Source organism: Sceloporus occidentalis, unplaced genomic scaffold, assembly GCF_023333645.1.
Source record: "Sceloporus occidentalis isolate IW3139 unplaced genomic scaffold, rSceOcc1.0.p SCAF_3, whole genome shotgun sequence".
Classification (NCBI taxonomy): Eukaryota; Metazoa; Chordata; class Lepidosauria; order Squamata; family Phrynosomatidae; genus Sceloporus; species Sceloporus occidentalis.
In genome coordinates, this window is record NW_028316983.1 from 249,374,079 (window position 1) to 249,392,570 (window position 18,492).

The 18,492-nt window shown below is 52.9% G+C and overlaps 2 protein-coding genes across 2 annotated transcripts; both read right to left on the minus strand.

Moving 5' to 3' along the window:
- Positions 1–1,839: 1,839 nt before the first annotated feature.
- GPAA1 (glycosylphosphatidylinositol anchor attachment 1) lies at positions 1,840–13,779 on the minus strand. Its single transcript, XM_089518209.1, has 12 exons — positions 13,622–13,779; positions 10,890–11,069; positions 10,304–10,415; positions 10,035–10,182; positions 8,663–8,764; positions 8,124–8,320; positions 7,356–7,552; positions 6,979–7,132; positions 5,756–5,851; positions 4,083–4,279; positions 3,685–3,855; positions 1,840–2,704 (listed from the first exon to the last, which is right to left on the minus strand). The coding sequence occupies exons 1-12, from the start codon at positions 13,693–13,695 to the stop codon at positions 2,461–2,463; spliced, it is 1,872 nt and encodes a 623-aa protein (XP_089374335.1). The 5' UTR covers positions 13,696–13,779; the 3' UTR covers positions 1,840–2,460.
- Positions 13,780–16,251: 2,472 nt separating this feature from the next.
- On the minus strand, positions 16,252–18,459 carry EXOSC4 (exosome component 4). The gene is made up of 3 exons (XM_089518213.1): positions 18,257–18,459; positions 17,332–17,538; positions 16,252–16,845 (listed from the first exon to the last, which is right to left on the minus strand). The coding sequence occupies exons 1-3, from the start codon at positions 18,425–18,427 to the stop codon at positions 16,486–16,488; spliced, it is 738 nt and encodes a 245-aa protein (XP_089374339.1). The 5' UTR covers positions 18,428–18,459; the 3' UTR covers positions 16,252–16,485.
- Between the last annotated feature and the right edge of the window lie 33 nt (positions 18,460–18,492).

Here is an 18,492-nt window from a genome sequence, read left to right on the forward strand (position 1 = left end):
TCAGTGGTCCCCAGACTGTGCCCTTGAAGGGACTTGGGACTTCAGCTCCCAGAATCCCAGGCGATTGGCCCACATGGCTGAGGCTTCTGGGAGATGAAGTCCAAAATCCCTTAAGGGACACTATTTGGGGAGCACTGGTTAGAATATATAGCTATTGAAAGATGTAGCCGTGTTTGTCTGTGGAATCAATCTGTAGAGAGACCTTGTAGCCCTTTGAGATTCACTGAAAGACAGAAATGGGCAGCAGCAGCTTTCCTAGACCTTTGCCTACTTCCTCAGATGCATCATGAGGATGAGGATGAGGATGAGGACTCAAGATATAGTTGTTACACTGGAAAATCAGTTTGCAAAGTGTTAGTCTGTGGAATCAATACCTAGAGAGATCTTGTAGCACCTCTGAGAGGAAGTGGAAGAAAGATGTTGGCACCATGAGCTTTCTTAGGCTAAAGTCTATTGCCTCAGGTGCCTGTTTTAGAAGTAGGCTCCGCAAAAACTCACGCTACCAACTTCTTACACATAGATAGATAGATAGAGTAAGTAGATAGGTAGATACTGGAGATGAGAGACAGACAAACTAAGATAGATACTTGAGATAATAAACTAGATAGAAAGAGATACTGGAGATAATAAATAAATAAACTAGATAGATCGATAGATAGATACTGGAAATGATAGATGATAGATAGATAGATGCTGGAGGCGATAGACAGATGGACAGGGGAGCAGACATGTCCTCCTTTTCCAGGACACATCCTACATTTCAATCTCCTGTCCAGGAGGAATTCCAAAATGTCCTGCATTTGGAGCAGGGCTAAGCAGCATGCATTTAGATTTAGATTTGTGTTTTCGGCTTTCATTTGGTCATGTCCTCATTTTTTCCTGAATGTCCTACATTTTACGGTGCCTTGTCCTCCTATGCAGTGAGGATATCTAGTCACCTGGATGGATAGATGAAAGACAGATGGATAGAGAGACAGATGGATGCATAGATAGATGGATCTTAGTTTTTTTAACTGTACTGTTATTTAATTCTTTTTTAACTTGATATAGATAATGTTTTGCCTTGTAGGCCGCCTTGGGTGCTGCTAAAGGAGAAAGATCAGGTCTAAAGCAATCAATGAATCTGGGGGTCCCCGCAACTGCTGCCCCGGAGCTCAAGGAGCCAGACTCACCAGCCGCTATTCAAGCAAGGATGGCTGCAAAGGAAGGTCTGTCTTGGTCCAACTGGCATTGAAACCCATTTTGTCCCAGCCTTGAAGAAGGGATCTCCATCCTCTGCCTTTGCTCTCTATGCCCTTTCCCTGACATGTCTTGCTTTTTAAAACTTGGAAGTCTGTTTAAGTATTTGAAGGAGTGTCATGCTGAGGATGGAGAAAGTTTGTTTTCTGCTGCTCCAGAGAATAGGACACCAAACAATGGATTCAAACTGCAGGAAGAGATTCCACTTGAACATTAAGAGGACCTTCCTGAGAGTAAGGGCTGTTTGACAGTGGAACACACTCCCTCAGAGTTTGGCAGAGTCTCCTTCCTTGGAGGTCTTTAAACAGAGGCTGGATGGCCATCTGTCGGAGGCGCACTGATTGTGAATTGGACTAGATGGCCCTTGGGGTCTCTTCCAGCCCTATGAGTCTATGCAGGACCCATCATAGAACTGTAGCGTTGGAAGAGACCACAAGGGCCATCCAGTCCAACCCCATTCTGCCATGCACTCTTACTGATTAAAGTTGCATTTAGAGGCAAAAGCAGTATGAAAAATAGGAGAAAATGCAGTAAATTAAATAACAAACAGCAGCAGCATTAGTTAGGTGATAAGACAAAAAATTTAAACTAAACCGAAACTTCACATCAAAACTGCTTTTATTTCTGAAAGACTGTACACAACCCTCCTCCCATCCAACCAGACAGCATCTCCTCGGGTTCCAAAGGGTGACCTACAGACTCCTTTCCTGGGCTCTTCTTCGTCGCCAAAGCTGATTCCTGCCCACAGGAGAGGTATTCTGGAGGATTTCCAAGCTGCAACCACCCAGGAAAGAACCCTTTCCCCGCATGAGCCCATGTGCGCTTCTCACTCTTGAGAGCCACAACTGACAGGCAACCAGCTGCTCTGTGCAAAGACCTTCCTGCCTCTACTGCAGAAGAGCCAAGAGCAGCCCCTCCAACCAACGCTTTGGAATCCCAGGCTTCTCTCTCTCTCTCGCAAGCTATGAGGAGCTACTGTCCTGCCCTGTCAAAGAGCTATTATTAGCACCAGCAGCTGCCACAGACTTGAAACCCCACACCGGGGGGGGGGGGGGGGGGAGCTCCAAAGCTGCACACTCCAAGAATTCAGGCTACTGGCATCCCCTCCCAAAAGCCCCAGTTTGCAGGCACCACTGCGGCCTCTGTCACAGCCAGGCATTATGTCTCCACTGGTTTCCCCAGAGAAGGCCAGCTCAAGGAAGGAGGCAGCACCAGGGAGACCTACTTCCAGAAGAGCACATTCCAGAGTAGCAGCCAACAGGGATAGACGAAGATGGCGATGAAAGGGAAAACGATGGAGCCGTAGAGGTGGTGGTCCAGCAGCCCCTCGGCAATGGCCTGCAGGAAACGCTGCCAGCCCTCCAGCAGCGATATGGGGTACTCAATGAGCTCTTGGTACAGGAAGATGCAGAAGAGGAGCGTGACGGCCGGGGTGACCAGCACCAGCAGCACAGCATAGAGATACCTACGGGGAGAAAGCCATGCCAGGGAGCTCAGAGAAGAGGCACAGCTGGGACTCTTGGCTCTCAAGTGCCCACACATGCACCCTTCCCCTCAGAGATCGCCTGGGAATGGATGGTGGTCACTCACACAGGCCCATGAGTTTCCCCACCACTACCTTAAGAGCAGAAGAGACATTCCAGCAGATTTGGAAGAACCCCATGTTTGCCGAAGCACAAAAACATTCTTTGAAAAAACCACACTAAGCAGTTCCCCCGAAGAACTCCCACCTTTTCAGTGGCCAGAGGTTGTTGACTTAACAGTTGCCAAGGGACAGAAAACTGGTAGGTTAGAGTTGGGATGGCACATCCTTGAAAGAGGCCATCATTAAAGCCAAGGCTTAATCCAGGCAAGATGGGAGAAAATGGGAAGGGAGCGATGCTCTTCTGAAGGGAGATGTGTGGCCATTGTTGGAGGGAGCCAGCCTCCCTTCCCTGGAGGGCCAAGTGGGCAAATCTGGCACCCTCCTGGGACTGGCTCTATTTATAGGTGGCCAATATCCTAATATCCAGCATCTGGTGTCTTTTACTGTCAGCTGCATCCCTACTGAGAAAGCAGGCCTTACTGGTTGTTCTGGGCCTGTTATGCCCTGACTGGATGGCAGTCACGTAGGGCTTTCAAGAGGCTGGCAAAGAATGCAGCTGGCAAGGGCAGTCAGGGCACGCAAGGCAGATTCCTGACTATGGGCCCATGTGTTATCAGGCGCAGCAAATTGTGAAGTTATTAAAGGAATGGTTCACACCCCCCCCAGGCCACATGCTGCAGGAAACTGTCTTTTAAAAAATGGGAGTACTGCAATCTCCAGATCTGCACAAGCCCAGTCCTGGAGCCCGGAACAAGGCAGAACGGCCAGTTTACTGCTTTTCCCTTTGTTTTTATCACGTGCAGCTTTCCCTCACCACTCTTTTATCTCTTATATTCCCGCCTTCCTCTTGAAATACCTACTTGGGCCCCATGGGCTGGATGACCGCAGCCACTGGCACCAAAGTGATGGCCAGCAGGAAGCCCAGGGAGAAGTTGATGAGGGCGATACAGCCCAGCTGCATGGCCAAGTACAGCAGGGCCACCAGCTTCAGCGTCATCCAACCACGGTCGCTTCCTGAGCCTGTCAGGACCCTGTGGGGCAGAAACAAGGGGGCAGTCTATGCGTGGCCAAGTCACAGAGTCTTCATTCTGGGGATGGGCCAGTCCAGAGACCACCTGCCGCCACTCCAGCAGCTGGAGAGGACACGGTCTCTCCCCCACTCCCAAAACACGGCACTCAGAAGACCACCTGAATGAGCTCATGTCATGGAAGCCACACCAGTGTCTCTCTGACCATGCCTCCCTGCATCTCCAATCACCTGTGTGTATTGTGGGGCAGTGCCAGCCCTGCCACATAAATGGCAATGACCGTGAGCACTACAGCCTCCGACTCAGAGACGGGGAAGTGCTGGGTGGCCATCTCTTGCCCCATGATGGGCACAAAGTAGAGGGCGAGCCCCGTAGCATGGCAGATCAGCAAGGGGGGTACCAGCGTCAGCAGGCTGGGCTTTGGCTCCTGTGGAAAAGAAAAGGCCAGGTCACTGAGGAAAAGGGCCCCCAGCGTTAAGTAGGACTGCTGCTGCAGGCAGGAGAATAAGGGAAGACTCCATCTCAAACAGTCCATCTGAGGCGATAAGGACTTGTGGGGGAGACTGGCTGCTCTCCTCATCTGCGCCACAGCAGAGTAGCTGGGTTACAATCGGCCCAGTGCTATGAGGCCTTCTGTGGAAAAGGTACCTTCCTTTCCATGAACAAAAAAGTGTTAAAGTGTTTGGGGAATTTGGACTAAACCACAGCACACCTACAGGTTTGCCAGCCGACAGGAGTGCCCTCAGCTGACCAAAAACTCCACACACAAACCTGACCTATTGACAGAATTGGCAGCAAAGGAAGGGCTGGTACTATATGCCTCCTCAGTGTCTGCCAGGATGTTAGGACCTTCAAATTCTCCTTTTAGAAAAATGGGCAATGAGAAAGGTATGTTTGAAGAGAGCACCAGAGTTCTGTTCCAGAACTGGGTGTCATCCTTGGCCTCCTTGGAGTTCTTTCAGTGCTGAGCACAGACACACCTAATTGCTATGGGGTCTGCATCAGTGGTCAATAATGCAGCAGATGGTACCCAGGAGAGGAGCATCCCAGCCCTTTTTCTGGTGGGACCCAACATCCCCTCACACCCAATGGGAGAACTGCCCCCTCCCACAAATTCTACCTAGATCATCCCTTGGCAAGCAAACCAAGTGCCCCATGGCTGGCTGAATGGGCAGCCCCTGGGCTGGGGCACACTCCCTCCCTGGCAAAGGCAATGGAAGGTGGACTCCTAAGGGTTAGATAGTGCAGAAGCAAACAAATTGCCCCAGTGTGACCCCTCTCCACACCTAATAGCTACAAGCATTGAGCACGCAGGTTGGCAACAGAGGGAAGTTCACACATTCCCTAGCCCATGCCCAGTCTTCCAAACTTTTCCCAGCCTCAAACTCCCAAGCGATTACAAAAATGCGTAAACGAACCCTTTCTATATTACTAGGCAGCGGTTACTGTTTGGCTATGAGGCTAACAAAAACTCTGAAACCCCTCTGCCTATGAGGAACTGTAAGACCCAATTCCTTACAACAACCAACCAGTGTTTGCTAAGGTTGCCTGTCCGGTGCTCTTTTGGCAATCAGATATTTTTGCTCTCCAAGCGCACCATACGAAGTGAACTGTCACACTGACCACTTCTGGGGATTGGGGGGGGGGGGGGGGCACAGTCCCTTAGACAGTGTGAAGAATAAGGCTGCAGGAAGAAAACACTGGTCTAACTGACACAAAGAGGAGCCACTGGCCCACAAATGTATGGAGAACCAGGCTGGAGTGGGGAAGGACAGACTGTGTTGGATTACATGGATGGGGTAAAGCCAGGGCAGGCCATTGTCAAACGGAAGGAAGGTGCTACAAATCCAAGATGTCACCCGCCCGCCCGCCCCCTCATCACTGCCTCCCTCTCACTGCTCACCTCTGTGGCAACAGGTCTAGGACCCTGGTCCCCATCACAGAGCTGGCCATCTGGATCCATGTCATATTTGCTCAGCTTCATCCACAAGTCCAGAGCGTGGGAAGGAGGTGTTAAGGGTAATCCAGAAAACTTGGGTTTCAGAGTAGTCCTCATTCCAAACCAAGAAATCACCTCCAACCCCCAGAGGATTCTCCAAGCCATAGAGTCCTCATCATCCCCAAGGCCCAGATGTAAGGGCACTCTACATCCCTAGACAGCCAGTGTGTCTTCCAGGCCAGTGGGGGGCTGTGCTTTTCTGAGATGGATCACATTTGATCCAAGTCAGAAAGGAGCCCTGGTGGCGCAGTGATTAAATACCAGTACTACAGCTACTCACAGCCACATGGTTGGGAGTTCGCTCCTATAGGGCTCTAGGGTCCACTCAGCCTTCCATCCTTTTGTAGGTTGATAAAATGAGTACCCAGCTTGTTGGGGGCAATTGGCTAAAACACTGTAGACTGCTTAGGCTCAGAGAGTGCTGAGTTCATGATTAAGCAGTATAGAAATGTACTTGCTATATTGCTATTGCTATTTGGAGAAAGACAAGCAGAGCAGAACAGAGCAGGGATCTTTTGATTGATCAGGACCACACAGAGGAGACCAATCGTAAGCCGCCTCAATTGTCTTCTTGACAGAGAGGCGGGGTAAAAATAAAACTTTTATTGTTATTAAATGTAGGACTAGTGCTGTTAGTGCTGCTCCCAAAGGAGGACACTTTTTGGTGGATTCTTCTCTTGGATCATGGCTACAGGGTCCCTGTGCAACTTTTTGCTGTGGAAGGAGAGACTCAGCCCCAGGGAAGGAAGCAACTGCATTATGCATTTTCATTCCGAAAAGCATGTGCCAGTCTGAGGAAGGATGAGCATGCTGCCTGCCTCAGGAATGCTTTAGTTGTATATCCCCACATAACAGAATGGGGCTGGATTGAGTGGCCCTTGACATCCCTTTCAACCCTAAGATTTTATGACTCTGCTTAGATTCTGAAGTCCAACAAGACTGAGGGTGATAAAAAAGTAACTGAATAATCGCTGAATTTGGCTACTTGAGAGGAAGGATCCAGCTGTTCCCCAGGCCTCTCAGTGGGGAGCCCCCCCCCCCCCAAATACGATCCTAATTCAGCAACACTAAGCTCAAACCCATTCCCATTCTACCCACTTATTTCAGCTCCTACACAAGCAGGATATCTTGAGGACCAGGATCAGGATGAGGAAGCCAAAGGCCGGCATATAGACCCCAATAGAGACAAAGCGGGAGAGTGAAGGCAGCAGGTAGAAAAAGTATGACTGGTGCAAGCGTTCCAGCAGGTTGTTCAGCTTCCGAAACATTCCCTCCAGGGTTCTGAAGGAAAGGGGAAATATGAGATCAGGTCACTGAAGCCACTCCATGCCTTCCTTCCATCCACCAGTCCCTACCAAGGGACCCACTATTTTCCCCACAAAAGTGTGTGCCCCCTTCACATTCTGGGCTTCCATTAAGCAGGATGTTCTGACTTCAATTCCCCGCTTTGCCTTGTTGCACACTCAGGACAAGGGTCAGACCAGGGGGAGGGAGCTGTACTCACGCGCCCATCGTGCTCATGTCAAACTTGTACTGGCGGAAGCTGTTGATGCCACGCACCGTGATGGCCTCGATGTGGTAGCGCAAGAAGAGGCCATGCTCCCCCTGTGGCCGCCCTGAGCCCTGCTTCAGCACCATCAACAGCAGTGTCTGCAGGGAGTGGAGGTAGGCCGGCAGAGAGTCCCAGTCTGAACGCTGGAGCTGGAAGGAAGGAGAGAGAAAGAAAGAAGGCCTGAGAGTGGGAAGGTGAGGCAGAGCTCAGAGCAGGCCCCACATTCTCCTCCAGAGAGAACCAGAGTTCCTGGTACCCTGCTCTGCTCGCAGAAGGCTCCAGGTCCAAACCCCGGATGCTCTAGCTCAAAATGGTCTCATGGAGCAGATGACAAGGATGTTCCTCTTTTGCCTGAGGCTCCATTGTGCCATGTGCCCCTCTTGGTCGTGGACAGGTCCTGGGAGTCAAGAGGAGGAACCCTTTTGATAGGCTGATGCTTCAGGGACCAACCCACACCTCGCCCCATGCTAGACGTTCAGGACAATCTACCAAAGAGAACTGAGAGAGTGGCAGAAGAGGTGGTCAGTTCAGGGCCAAAGCAGGCAGTGGGGAAACAGACAGAGGACACAAGAGGAAAGCACACAAGTCAGTTGGAGCCATTTCCTCCACAGGCACAGCAGCCACCTTCTGGCAGGCTGGGTGGCAAAGGCCTTCGGGTCCTTCTACCTCTCAGGCACCCCCCACTTCAGCCAGCCCCAGGCAGTCCGGCCATCTACCCACCTTGCCCTGAATGGTGCACAGCAGGCTGTTCTTCTGGCAGAAAGAGTAAAAGAGGTTGACCAAGTCCAGGTTGGGCAGCTGACCATTGAGCCCTTCCACAGCCACATCGAAGCTGGTGATAACATCACTGCTGAGCTCCAGGGAGATGGCGGCCTGGATGGCTCCTGCCCGGCCCAACATTCCCGAGGAGTGCACCTCTGCAAAAGGAAACAGCGGCTGAGCAGATGAGCAAGCAGGAGCATGGACAGATGGATAGGCAGGTAATGAATGGAGGTTGGCATTAATTTGCTGGTGCTCCTTCTAATAGCATACCTGAGCTGTACTACCATGTGAAGTTGCTCAATGACAGCCTACCCCCCAAAAAACAATGGAAACACGGGTAGCTTTGTTGGCCAAAAGCCCAAAGGCAAAAGTGAGGACAACTAGGACTATGCACTGTAGCTGCTACTCCTTCCCCCTCAGTGGCTCCAAAACAGAGACCCCAAGGAAACGCTACCTCCTGCAGAGGTTGCTCTCCTAGCAAGGAAATGTTATCTCACCTGTGACATTGACATCATGATAAGCCTCTAGCCAGGCCTCCATCCCAATCAAATCGTGCTCATTCACCAAGAAGATGATATCTTTGGCCCAATAGATCTGACCTGAGACACAGGAACAAAGTTAAAATCGCACACAGAGGCACCAAGACCACCGTTGGCCCATTATTGGGGGCGGGGGGGGGGGAGAGGGAGAGATCAAGAGGGTTGGGGCTGCCCCCCCCTCAAACAAACAAACACACACACACACACACACACACCCTTGGAGCAGAAGGAAAGCTAGATTGGATCCCCACAGAGAGGCCATGTTGCATCTGACGCTTTTACAAAACTCCACACAGGGCAGTTTTTACTAAGCTGCGAGATCTAAAACCCAACAAACTGCAAGCATTTTATTTTCAAGAAAATATACCTGCAACAATCAATTGGATTTTGGGTAGACCAGATATTTATTCTAGAAGTAGAACCACTAACCGTGGATAGAATATATCCATACCTTTCCATTTCATAGTGTGGAAGCATTGTGTAGTAGTTTGACTGTTGGACTAAGCCTCTGAGTCACCAATGTTTGAATCTCTATTCAGCCCTGGAAACCCAGAGTAACTTTGGGCAAGTCACACTGTCTCAGCATCAAAGAAAGGCAAGAACAAACCTCCTTTTAGTGATTTAGGGGCTACAATGTTGGCTTGGGACTCCAGGAGGGCTGGGTTTGAATCCTCACTCATCCAGTGTAGCCCCTGGATAACCTTGGACAAGTCACACTCTCTCAGCCCGGGAGGAAGGCAATGGCAAACCTCTCCTGAAGAATATAATTTGTCAAGGAAAAAACCCCTATGATATGGTTGACCTATGTCAGAGTTGACCTGAAGGCATATAACAACCAATGTCATTTAGATGAGGAAGAATCGTAGAGTTGGAAGAGACCACAAGGGCCATCCAGTCCCACCCCCTGCCATGGGGTTTCCTGAATGGCAGAATGGGTTGGACTGGATGGCCCTTGTAATCTCTTCCAACTCTACGATTCTATGATGATTCTATGAAAAGGACAGGGAGGGATCTGAGCAGCTCCTTTGAGCCTAATTGGTATATTTCCAGCCACTTCATTGGATGCATGGTATTTAAATTATTATAGGTGATTTGATTACACATGTATGTGACTTTACCTGACACATTTTGTCATTTTTAGCTTATGGGACTGCATGGTAAGAAGTGATATGGTGGTCTACTAAGGTTTAAAAAGAGCAAAGGGCATGTGAGAATCTTTACAGGACTATACTCCCACTAGCTCCTCTGCTTAGTATTAGCCCAGTCGCAGTCTTGGGAAGGAAACAAGACTGAGAGGCCTGAGAAAAGGCAGCCCGCACTCAAGCCTCACCTCGGAAGTAGGAGGCCAATGCCAGCATCAGGCCCACGGCCTGGTGGTTCTGCTGCCCTGGGCTGCAGGGGACACTCAGCACCAGGGACTCAGTGCTGGCCCCTCGGGGAGCCCTCAGGATCCCATACACATTGGTCCCCTTCACCATCTGCAAAGAGAAAGCATGTGTGTGTGGAATTAGGTAGGTGGCCCTTGGTGGGTTTTCCTCCCACAATTGTCCCCATGCCCCCCTACCCACCCACAAAGGGCTGGCAAGGCAGGCAGCATACATATCTCTCTCGCATCTCGTCTGGGAAGGGCAGTGTGCGGGAGAAGGTCTGCTTGTACACCTCCAGGCCCAAGTTCCACATGGTCTTCTCCAGCCAGGCCACCGGCATGCCCCTGTGGACAGCAAAGGAAGGGGATACTGGGGGCTGAGCACAGGGGGGCAGCTACAGTATCTGCTGTTAAGCAGTCATGCTGCCAGTGATCTATGCCCCTTAGGGTTATCAATTTTGGCAAAGGGCTTTCTCCCAAACCAGAATGCTGACCCCTCTGGTCTTTGGTGTCATCTATGATCAGCTGCAAGTTTCCAGGGCTTCAGGGTTTGGGGATCTGTGTTCCTTGCCATTTCTGAACTTCCTCTACAGCTGGCAAGCATGCAGGGCCTCAGAGTGTGACAGGGAGGCCACAGAGAACCCAAACAAAGACTGTGTTGCTGGGTTTTGTGTGATGATCCAGAGGTTTTTTTTTTTTTAAGGTAAGTGTAGCTTTGTGAGAAGACAGGGAAGGAGGCTCTGCTTTGCTGGTGGTGCAGCAATAAGGGGTGGCAGACATGGGTCCTTCAGACAGACAGACAGTGCTTCCCTTACTCACCCGGCCTTCTTCTTGTGCCCAGCGAACTCACGGGCATAGGAGAGGGCACGCTCGCCGTGGACAAAGTGCTCCTCCACCATGGTGGATCCCATCGCGTTCTCCGACATATAGATGCGCAGCGTGAAGGGATGGAAGGCGAGGCCCAGGAACCAGCCCAGCCCCATCAGGAAGCTCACAATGCTGCAGGACAGAAGAAGAAGAATCATAGAACCATAGAGCTGGTCCAGGGGTAGGCAACCTTTTTGAGCCGGGGGCCGGGTTGCTGTCCCTCAGACAACTGGGGGGCCGAAGCCAAAAAATAAATAATTAAATAATTTTTAAAAAAACTTAAATATATAAATAAACCAGGACAAATGTAGGACAATTTTCAAATGGAAGACACCTTTTTAAAAAAAATGGAGGACACATGGAAAAATTTGCTGATTTTTAAAAAAATGTTAATATAAATGCATGTTTCTGAGGCTTCTATAGACAATTGCCCCCCAAAGGCCCCGGCGGCAATCGGCAGCAGGACTGGGCTGGGGCTGGTCCCAAGGCCTTGCCAGGCCTCATCCGGCCCGGCGGGCCGTAGGTTGCCTACCCCTGCTCCAGTCCAACCCCCTGCAGTGCAGGAAGACACAATTAAAGCCCTCCTTGTGACCAAAGGCCACCCAGTCCCTGTTTAAAAACAGCCTCCAAGGAAGGCGATTCCACCACACTCTCCAAGGGAGTGTCTTCCACTGTCAAATGGCTCTTACTGTCAGGAAGTTCCTCCTAATGCTGAGCTGGAATCTCTTTTCCTATCACTTGCATCCATTGCTCCATTGGATCCTGTTCTCTGGAGTTGCAGAAAACATCCTCCACGTGACAGCCCTCTAAATACTTAAACAGGACTGTCATATCACCTCTTAACCGTCACTTCTCCAGGCTAAACATACCCAGATACCTCAGTCTCTCCTCATAGGGCTTCATGGTTTCCAGACCCTTCACCATTTTAGTCTCCCTCCTTTGGACACATGGCTCCAGTTTCTCAACATCCTTTTTGAATTGTGGGCCCAGAACTGGACACAATATTCCAAGTGGGGCCTGACCAGAGCAGAATACAGTGGCACTATTACTTCTCTTGATCTAGACACTAGACTTGTATTGATGCAGCCTAAAATCGCATTGGCCTTTTTAGCTGCTGCATCGCACTGTTGACTCATGTTCAACTCGTGGTCTACTAGGACTCCTAGATCCCTTTCACACCTATAAGTCTCCTTAAGCCAGGTGTCCTCCATCCTATAGCCTTGCAACATGAGGTGCTTTACAATTGGACCGACTCCCTTGGGAGAAGGTGGCAGACTCTTTTCACCAGAGGTTGTTAAGCAAAGGCTGGATGTGCTTTAGCAGTGGGTTTCCTGGGGGGTTGGACTAGATACCCTGGAGGTCTCCTTCCACATGAATAGTCCAATGATTTGTCAATCCAGACACCCTCAATGCAGCAATCCTTTCCTTCTCCAGCCTTATTTCCCAAACCTTCCTGGATGCAAGGAAGGCTCTCCTGGGGTCAACAGACAGTGGGATGCCCCCCCCCGAATGTGGGGGTCTTGCCTCCTTCACTGGAGACCTTTAAATGAAGTGTGGATGATGGCTGCCTCTTTCCTGCAAGACTGTGGGGAGCTAACTAGAAGACCTGAGACGGTCCCCAGGGTTCCTGCCAATTCTAGGGGTATGCAGAGTCAGTCAAGGAAGCCAGGTTAGCAGCAGCTGCCCGAAATTTGCATAACAGGCTCAATAGGCTGCATCTGCACTGCAAATGTAATCCAGTTTGACACCGCTTGAACTGAAATGGCTCCATGCTATGGAATCCTGGGATTTGTAGCCTGTCAGAGAAGGCTAAGTATTTCACACAGCTACAAATCCCAGGTTCCCCCAAAGGGGCTTCCGCGACTGAACTGAGATTTGAACCCTGGACTTGGAGTCTGGGCCTAGCATGCTAGTATTGGACCAGGATCCTGAGAAGGACAGGGTCCGAAGTCCCATTGGGTGATCCTGGCAAGACTTGTTTGGAGGAGGTTTGTCACCTGAGGATGAGAGAGTGTGGCTTGCCCAAAGTGGGGCAAGGGCAGGGATCTGAACCCGGGTCTCACACCAGGACTCCCCCTCCAGGCCTCTACTATTAGACCCACTGCATTCAACAAGGGTCCAGAACGCGCTGCAGAAGTCATCCAGTCTGAGACGGATTTAACTGCCTTGGCTCAATGCTAGGGGATCCTGGGAGTTGTAGTATTGGAGGCATCCAGCCTTCTGCCAGAGAGAGGTCCGGGGCCACAACAGACTAGATCTGCCAGGGTTGCCTAGCCCTGAGCCGGGGCCGTTGAAAGGCCTTTGTGTCCAATGGGGAAGAGGGAAGAGGCCCATCCTTATACAGCTAGTTTTGCGAGGCGTTCTGCCATCTCTGGCAGGGAGAGCTCTGATGCCACAATCAACTGCAATGCCCAGAATCCCTAGCCCTGACCCAGGGCACTGAAAGCGCTCTCAAGGCGAGGATTATCTCTGCAGTCTCTTTGGCCCCGTTTGAACCGCCCTCCCCCGCGGGACCCTGGGAATCGTAGTCCGTTGCGGCGCCAGAGCTCTCTGAAGGGAGAAAGGCGAAACACTCACAGGACTACAAATCCCAGACTGCCTCGGGGTCGAGCCAGGCCAGTTAAGGACGAGGCCCCTTGCTTTGCCTGGCTTAGGGCTGCCCCAGGAGGCTGCCTCCTACTCACCAGAGCGGGGCGTTGAGGCGGAGGATGAGGCGGGAGAGGGCCCGGCGCCGGTACGGGTCCGAAAGGAGGCCCATGGCGATGGCGATGGCGGCGGAGGACGAAAAGGAGGCCAAGCAGGGGCCTCTCGGGCCGCCAACTCTGACGGACCCTGACTTCCGGTCTCGCCCGGAAGCACGCCAGAAGGGGCGCCAAACGGGGTTGGGCTGGATGGCTCTTGCGGGCTCTTCCAACTCTATGGTTCCATGATCCCGGAAGTCCCGCTCTGGCTTCCGGACTCTGCGGAGGCCTTGGCACCCCTGAACATCGACATTGTACTGTGCAGTCGTCCTCCCCACTCGCTGGGGCTAGGGGCACAGGACCCCCCCGAATGTGGAAAGACCACCAATAAGAACGCCTCTCTAGGAATCTCTAGGTCCTCCAGGGCAACTCTATGGTCAACACTGCCAGACACTGACCTTAGGATTACACTGGAGGGGCCCCAAATGCCCAATCTCTTGGTCAGTGGTTCTTAACCTTTGGGACCCCAGACGTTTTGGACTTCAATCCCCAGAAGCCCCAGTCAGTACGGCCATTGCTCAAGAATTCAGGACAATTGTTTCAAAAACCTAGAGGACCAAAGGCTGAGCACGGACGGCTGCTCTCGGTGCTCCAGGGCGGCTCTGTGGCCAACATTGACCATAGAATTACGCTGGAGGAACTACAAAGGCCTAGCAGAGTGTCCTCTCTAGGAATCTCTAGGCCCTTCAGTGCGACTTTTAGTTAAAGTTGACCATAGAGTTGCACTGGGGGACTTAGAGATTCCTAGAGAGAACATACTAATAAAATCTGTGATTAACTTGTAACTCGTCCAGCTTCTTTGTGAAGACCGCAAGAGAAGGAGACCCGTTTCATAGCTTCTTCAAGGAAACTATGCATGATCTCATAGTTCCTGCTGCAAGAGCATAGATTGTCCTTGGGCGTCCCCCCCCCCTCGCGCCTGCTCCCCACCCTCAGAAGAGCAGGACACGAAGGATGAGGACCAAAGGGTGGTCTCCTCCTGTGGCTTTTGTGTGAAGGACCTGGTCCCAGAGCGGCATCCTTGAGCTGCGTCTTCTGCTTTCTCAGGGCAATTGTTTCCTGCTCAAGGCCTCCTCCTGCCAAGTCTTGAGCTGCTCTGGCTCCAAATGGATTGCTTTGGGCATCTTGCAGCGGAAAGGTTTCCTGACGCTATTCATGTACTTTACACATACATCCACCCCTCCCTACCCACCAGGGCTCTTGAGGTAATGCATAAATGGATTATGACGCTTAGGGCAAGTCCATGTGTCACCCTGGGGGCTCTTGCAATGCCACGGGGGTATGCCTCAGGCTTCAGAAGAGCGGGATGGAGGGGACGCTTCCCATGCCAGGATTAACCCAACCACCCAAGGACTGAGACATCCTTTGACCAAGGGTTATCCCAGAGTTGCAGTCCCCTCCACTGCAGCACTTAACATTCATGTCGTGGCTACTCTGCCAGCCTACAAAGCAGGCTTCTAAGGAGACCTCCAGGAAACCAGATCATGGGTTAGAAGTGCCTGCAGTGCCAGCCCCCTTGGCTAAGGCAAAATCAGTTGCCTACAAAAGGCGCAAGCAAAGCCAAGGGCAAGGCAAGGCAAGGCTGCCCACTGGCCTGGAGAGGGCAACACTCACCGGGGAAGGGGGCAGTGGGCTGGCCATTTCACTGGTGAGAATTCCTCTGACACCAGTTCTTCTCTCAGGCGCAGGGCGGGCAGAGAGGGAACAGGGAAAGCTGTGTGGAGGAACGGAATGGGGGGGAGTACTAAATCAGGAGAGCTGGAGCTTTTGTGAGGACAGCTCCCAAATTTAGAAAGGGACGTGGAGGTGCTCCCAACCCCACTGCGCCTCTTGTAAAGTCACCGCAATACAATGGAGCGCTATCTAACTGGGTGTCAAGGGTGATTTGTAGGCTAGCGTCTCTCTCTCTCCCACCAGATGGGACAAGACTGATCCCATCCACATTTGCATCTGATTGGTTTTAAATATTTTAAAAGGCTTTTAATGTGGTCTGTATTACGCAATTAACAGTTTAATATGCTATTACTCTGTTTCTGTCCTATATAGCCTTTGGGAGGCCATTTCCAGATAGCCTTGCCTTGGGTGCAACCCAGCCAAGGCTCCCCAAATGTCCAGTGATGGGGAACCTAATTGCTGGCCAAAAGGACAGTCTGAGTAGAATTAGTTTGGGGCCCTAGTTCTACTGCTTACTGGGCCCCATCAGCAAAAGGGCTGCAAGGTTTCTTTGCTGTGTCTTGTCTGATGCCTCAGTGACCACAAGTGCAGCTTGTGCTATAGCCAGTGTCCGGCACCAAAAGAAGCTTTGGAGCGGCCTGGAACTGGGGCAAGACGGCCACCTGCTGACCGTCTGACAGTGCTGGTCATACCTGGGTGCCATTAAGCAGAGACTGGAGACAACCCATGCAACCCAACGTGTGTTTACTCAACAGCTCCACCATGTTCTGGGATTCCCTACTTCACACTGAGTGGGTTCAGGATTTAGTCTGGAGTTCCTTGGGCTGATTTAACTTGAAACCAGGCCTTGAGCCGTGAATGCCTAAAGGGAAACCTCTGCAAGGGCTCAACTGCAGGCCTTCTTTGGAAAAACATTTATTTTCTGCTGGGCTCTTTTTTAAACAAAAATAGACATTTAGTATAGATATCCTGTTGCAAGCCTCTGAGGGGCCTGTCACACTTGTGTCCAGAAATACTCTTTCTCCAAGGAAAGCGGGCAGGTGGGTGGTGGGCTTCCTCTGGGCCATGTCCCTCTGGGGCAAAGGACCCCCTTCTTCCAGGGGGTGCCATGTGCTGCCACTGCCGCAGAGTCCTCACTTGCCCAGGGAGGCAGTGACCTCCTGCAGGTGTTCCCGCACAACCTGGTCTAAAACCAGGTAGACGTCCTTGCAGGCCTTGCTGGCGGCCTCCAGGATGGGCTCCAGGTGATCTTCGTGGAGCCGGGCGTTCATTTCCAGCAGGGCGATCTGCTCCGACTTGGGCAGGAGGGCCAGGGCCAGCTGGGGGCCGCCGGCCGCCTCCTCCACATAGTTCAGGTCGGCCAGCGGCGTCTCTTCAATGAAGCCGGCGGAGATGGCGCAGACGTAGTCCCGCAGGGGGATGCCTGCGTCAATCACTGCCAACGTGGCTGCGTTCACCGAGGCGCAGTAGTTGCCCCCGTCAGCTTGCAAGATCTGGAAGGGGGGAGAGAAGAGGTGGAAAGGAGGTCTTACGAGGAACCATGCGGGGAGCCCCAAGGATCAGACCCCACCCTAGGCTAAGCATGGGAGGAAGGAGGCTAAAGGGAGGCCTTCTGACAAGCTATGGGAGACACCTCCAAGAGAGAGGCACTCCCATGGCTAGGAATGGGGGGGGGGGGCGCGCAGGAAGGAGGTGGAAGGGAGACCTGATGAGGGGACCTCCAAGGGAGACCCTCACAGGGATGAGTATGGGAGAAGATGTAAAGGTACCCTCCATTCCCCTGGGTACTCCTTGGCTCCTCTGCCTGTGGCCCCTGCTCCAGGCTGGGCAAGCAGCTGGGAGTCCCATTTGGGGAGAGGGAAGCCCCCAACCCCACTGGCATCCCCTGGCCCCTAGTGAGCTGTGGGTGCAGACTGCTGTGGTCCCAACCAGGAGCCCAGGGGGGTACGTGGGACCCCCCATCTGCCCGCCTGCCCTACCTGGACGTAGATGTCTATCTGGGAGCGGGGGTAGAGGTGGGCCAGGATGGCGGCCTCGAAGGTCTGCTTGAGGTGGAGGCTCATCTCGGTGGACTGCCGGTCTCCGCGGGGCCTCCGCTTCCGCTCCCCGGTGCTGAAGGTGGCCATGCTGAACTGGCAGTTGACCACCGCCTGGTCATGGAGGGCCTTGGACCGAGAGCCACGCATCTGGGGGGGGGGGGGGAGAAGAGGGAGAGGGACACAGTCAGGGGGGCAGCCAGGGCGGGAGTCAGCCACCCAGCAAAGGAGAAGGGGACCCCAAGGCGATCCAGTCTAGATCCCTCCTTGCCTCCTGGGGTGGGGTGGGGGGGGGGGTAGTTAGGGACCCTGCTAGGGAGCAGGGATGGCCTCAAGTCCCTAATTTCCCCACCAGAGAGAGGGCCCCCTGAGGCCCATCTAAAACCCAAACCTGACTGGGGAGGGGGCTTGGAGGTCCAGCAAAGGGCCCTCCTGAGACCCCCCCTCACCTCTGGAGGGGGAGATAAGGGCTCATCAAGGGACCCTGAGGTCGTCTGGTCTAGATCTCTATGGGGGGGGGGGACTACGGATCCAGCAAAGGAGGATGGGAACCCCCTGAGGCTATATGGCCTCGACCCCTTAGAGAGCCCCAAAGGGGAAGGGGACCCCTGAGGCCATCCAGTCTGGACCCCACCCCACTTCTGGGGGGGAGATAAGGCCCTCTAGTCTAGGTCTCTCCCTGCCTTCGTGGGGGGGCACAGGGAGGGGAGGCTCAGGGGTCTCAGGACCCTAATGCCCCTCCCCAGTGGCCCCCTTCCCCCCCGGATAGAGGGACTCTGGGGGGGTTCAGTGAGGGGCCCCCTGAGGCCCGTGCCTCCTGCTCGCCCCCCAGCGCCCCCAGCCCCTTCCTTCCTTCCCGGGGTCGGACCTCGTGGGGCCCGTAGACGACGGCCAGGGCCTTGGTGTTTCCCTGCTGGAGGAAGGCCGAGCCGTCGGCGCCGGCGAAGACCCCCATGCGGGCCCTCAGCTGCCTCAGCTCCCCGGCCCTGCGCCCGTCCAGGCGGAAGCCCTCGGCCGAGAGCAGCTCCAGCCCCGCCATCTTGGCAGCAGCAGCAGCAGCAGCAGCCCCTAGGGAAGGAGGAGGGGGAGGAGCCTGAGTGGGCG

Excerpts from the sequence above, each read along its gene's own strand:
- GPAA1 (XM_089518209.1), bottom strand. The coding sequence starts at position 13,695 with ATGGGCCTCCTTTCGGACCCGTACCGGCGCCGGGCCCTCTCCCGCCTC. Across the intron at positions 7,553-8,123 it reads TGTGCACCATTCAGGGCAAG|CTCCAGCGTTCAGACTGGGA; the intron begins GTGGGTAGATGG and ends CCTTCCTTCCAG. Across the intron at positions 3,856-4,082 it reads CTGCCCCACAATACACACAG|GGTCCTGACAGGCTCAGGAA; the intron begins GTGATTGGAGAT and ends TCTGCCCCACAG.
- EXOSC4 (XM_089518213.1), bottom strand. The coding sequence starts at position 18,427 with ATGGCGGGGCTGGAGCTGCTCTCGGCCGAGGGCTTCCGCCTGGACGGG. Across the intron at positions 17,539-18,256 it reads TCGTCTACGGGCCCCACGAG|ATGCGTGGCTCTCGGTCCAA; the intron begins GTCCGACCCCGG and ends CCCCCCCCCCAG. Across the intron at positions 16,846-17,331 it reads AGATAGACATCTACGTCCAG|ATCTTGCAAGCTGACGGGGG; the intron begins GTAGGGCAGGCG and ends CCCCCCTTCCAG.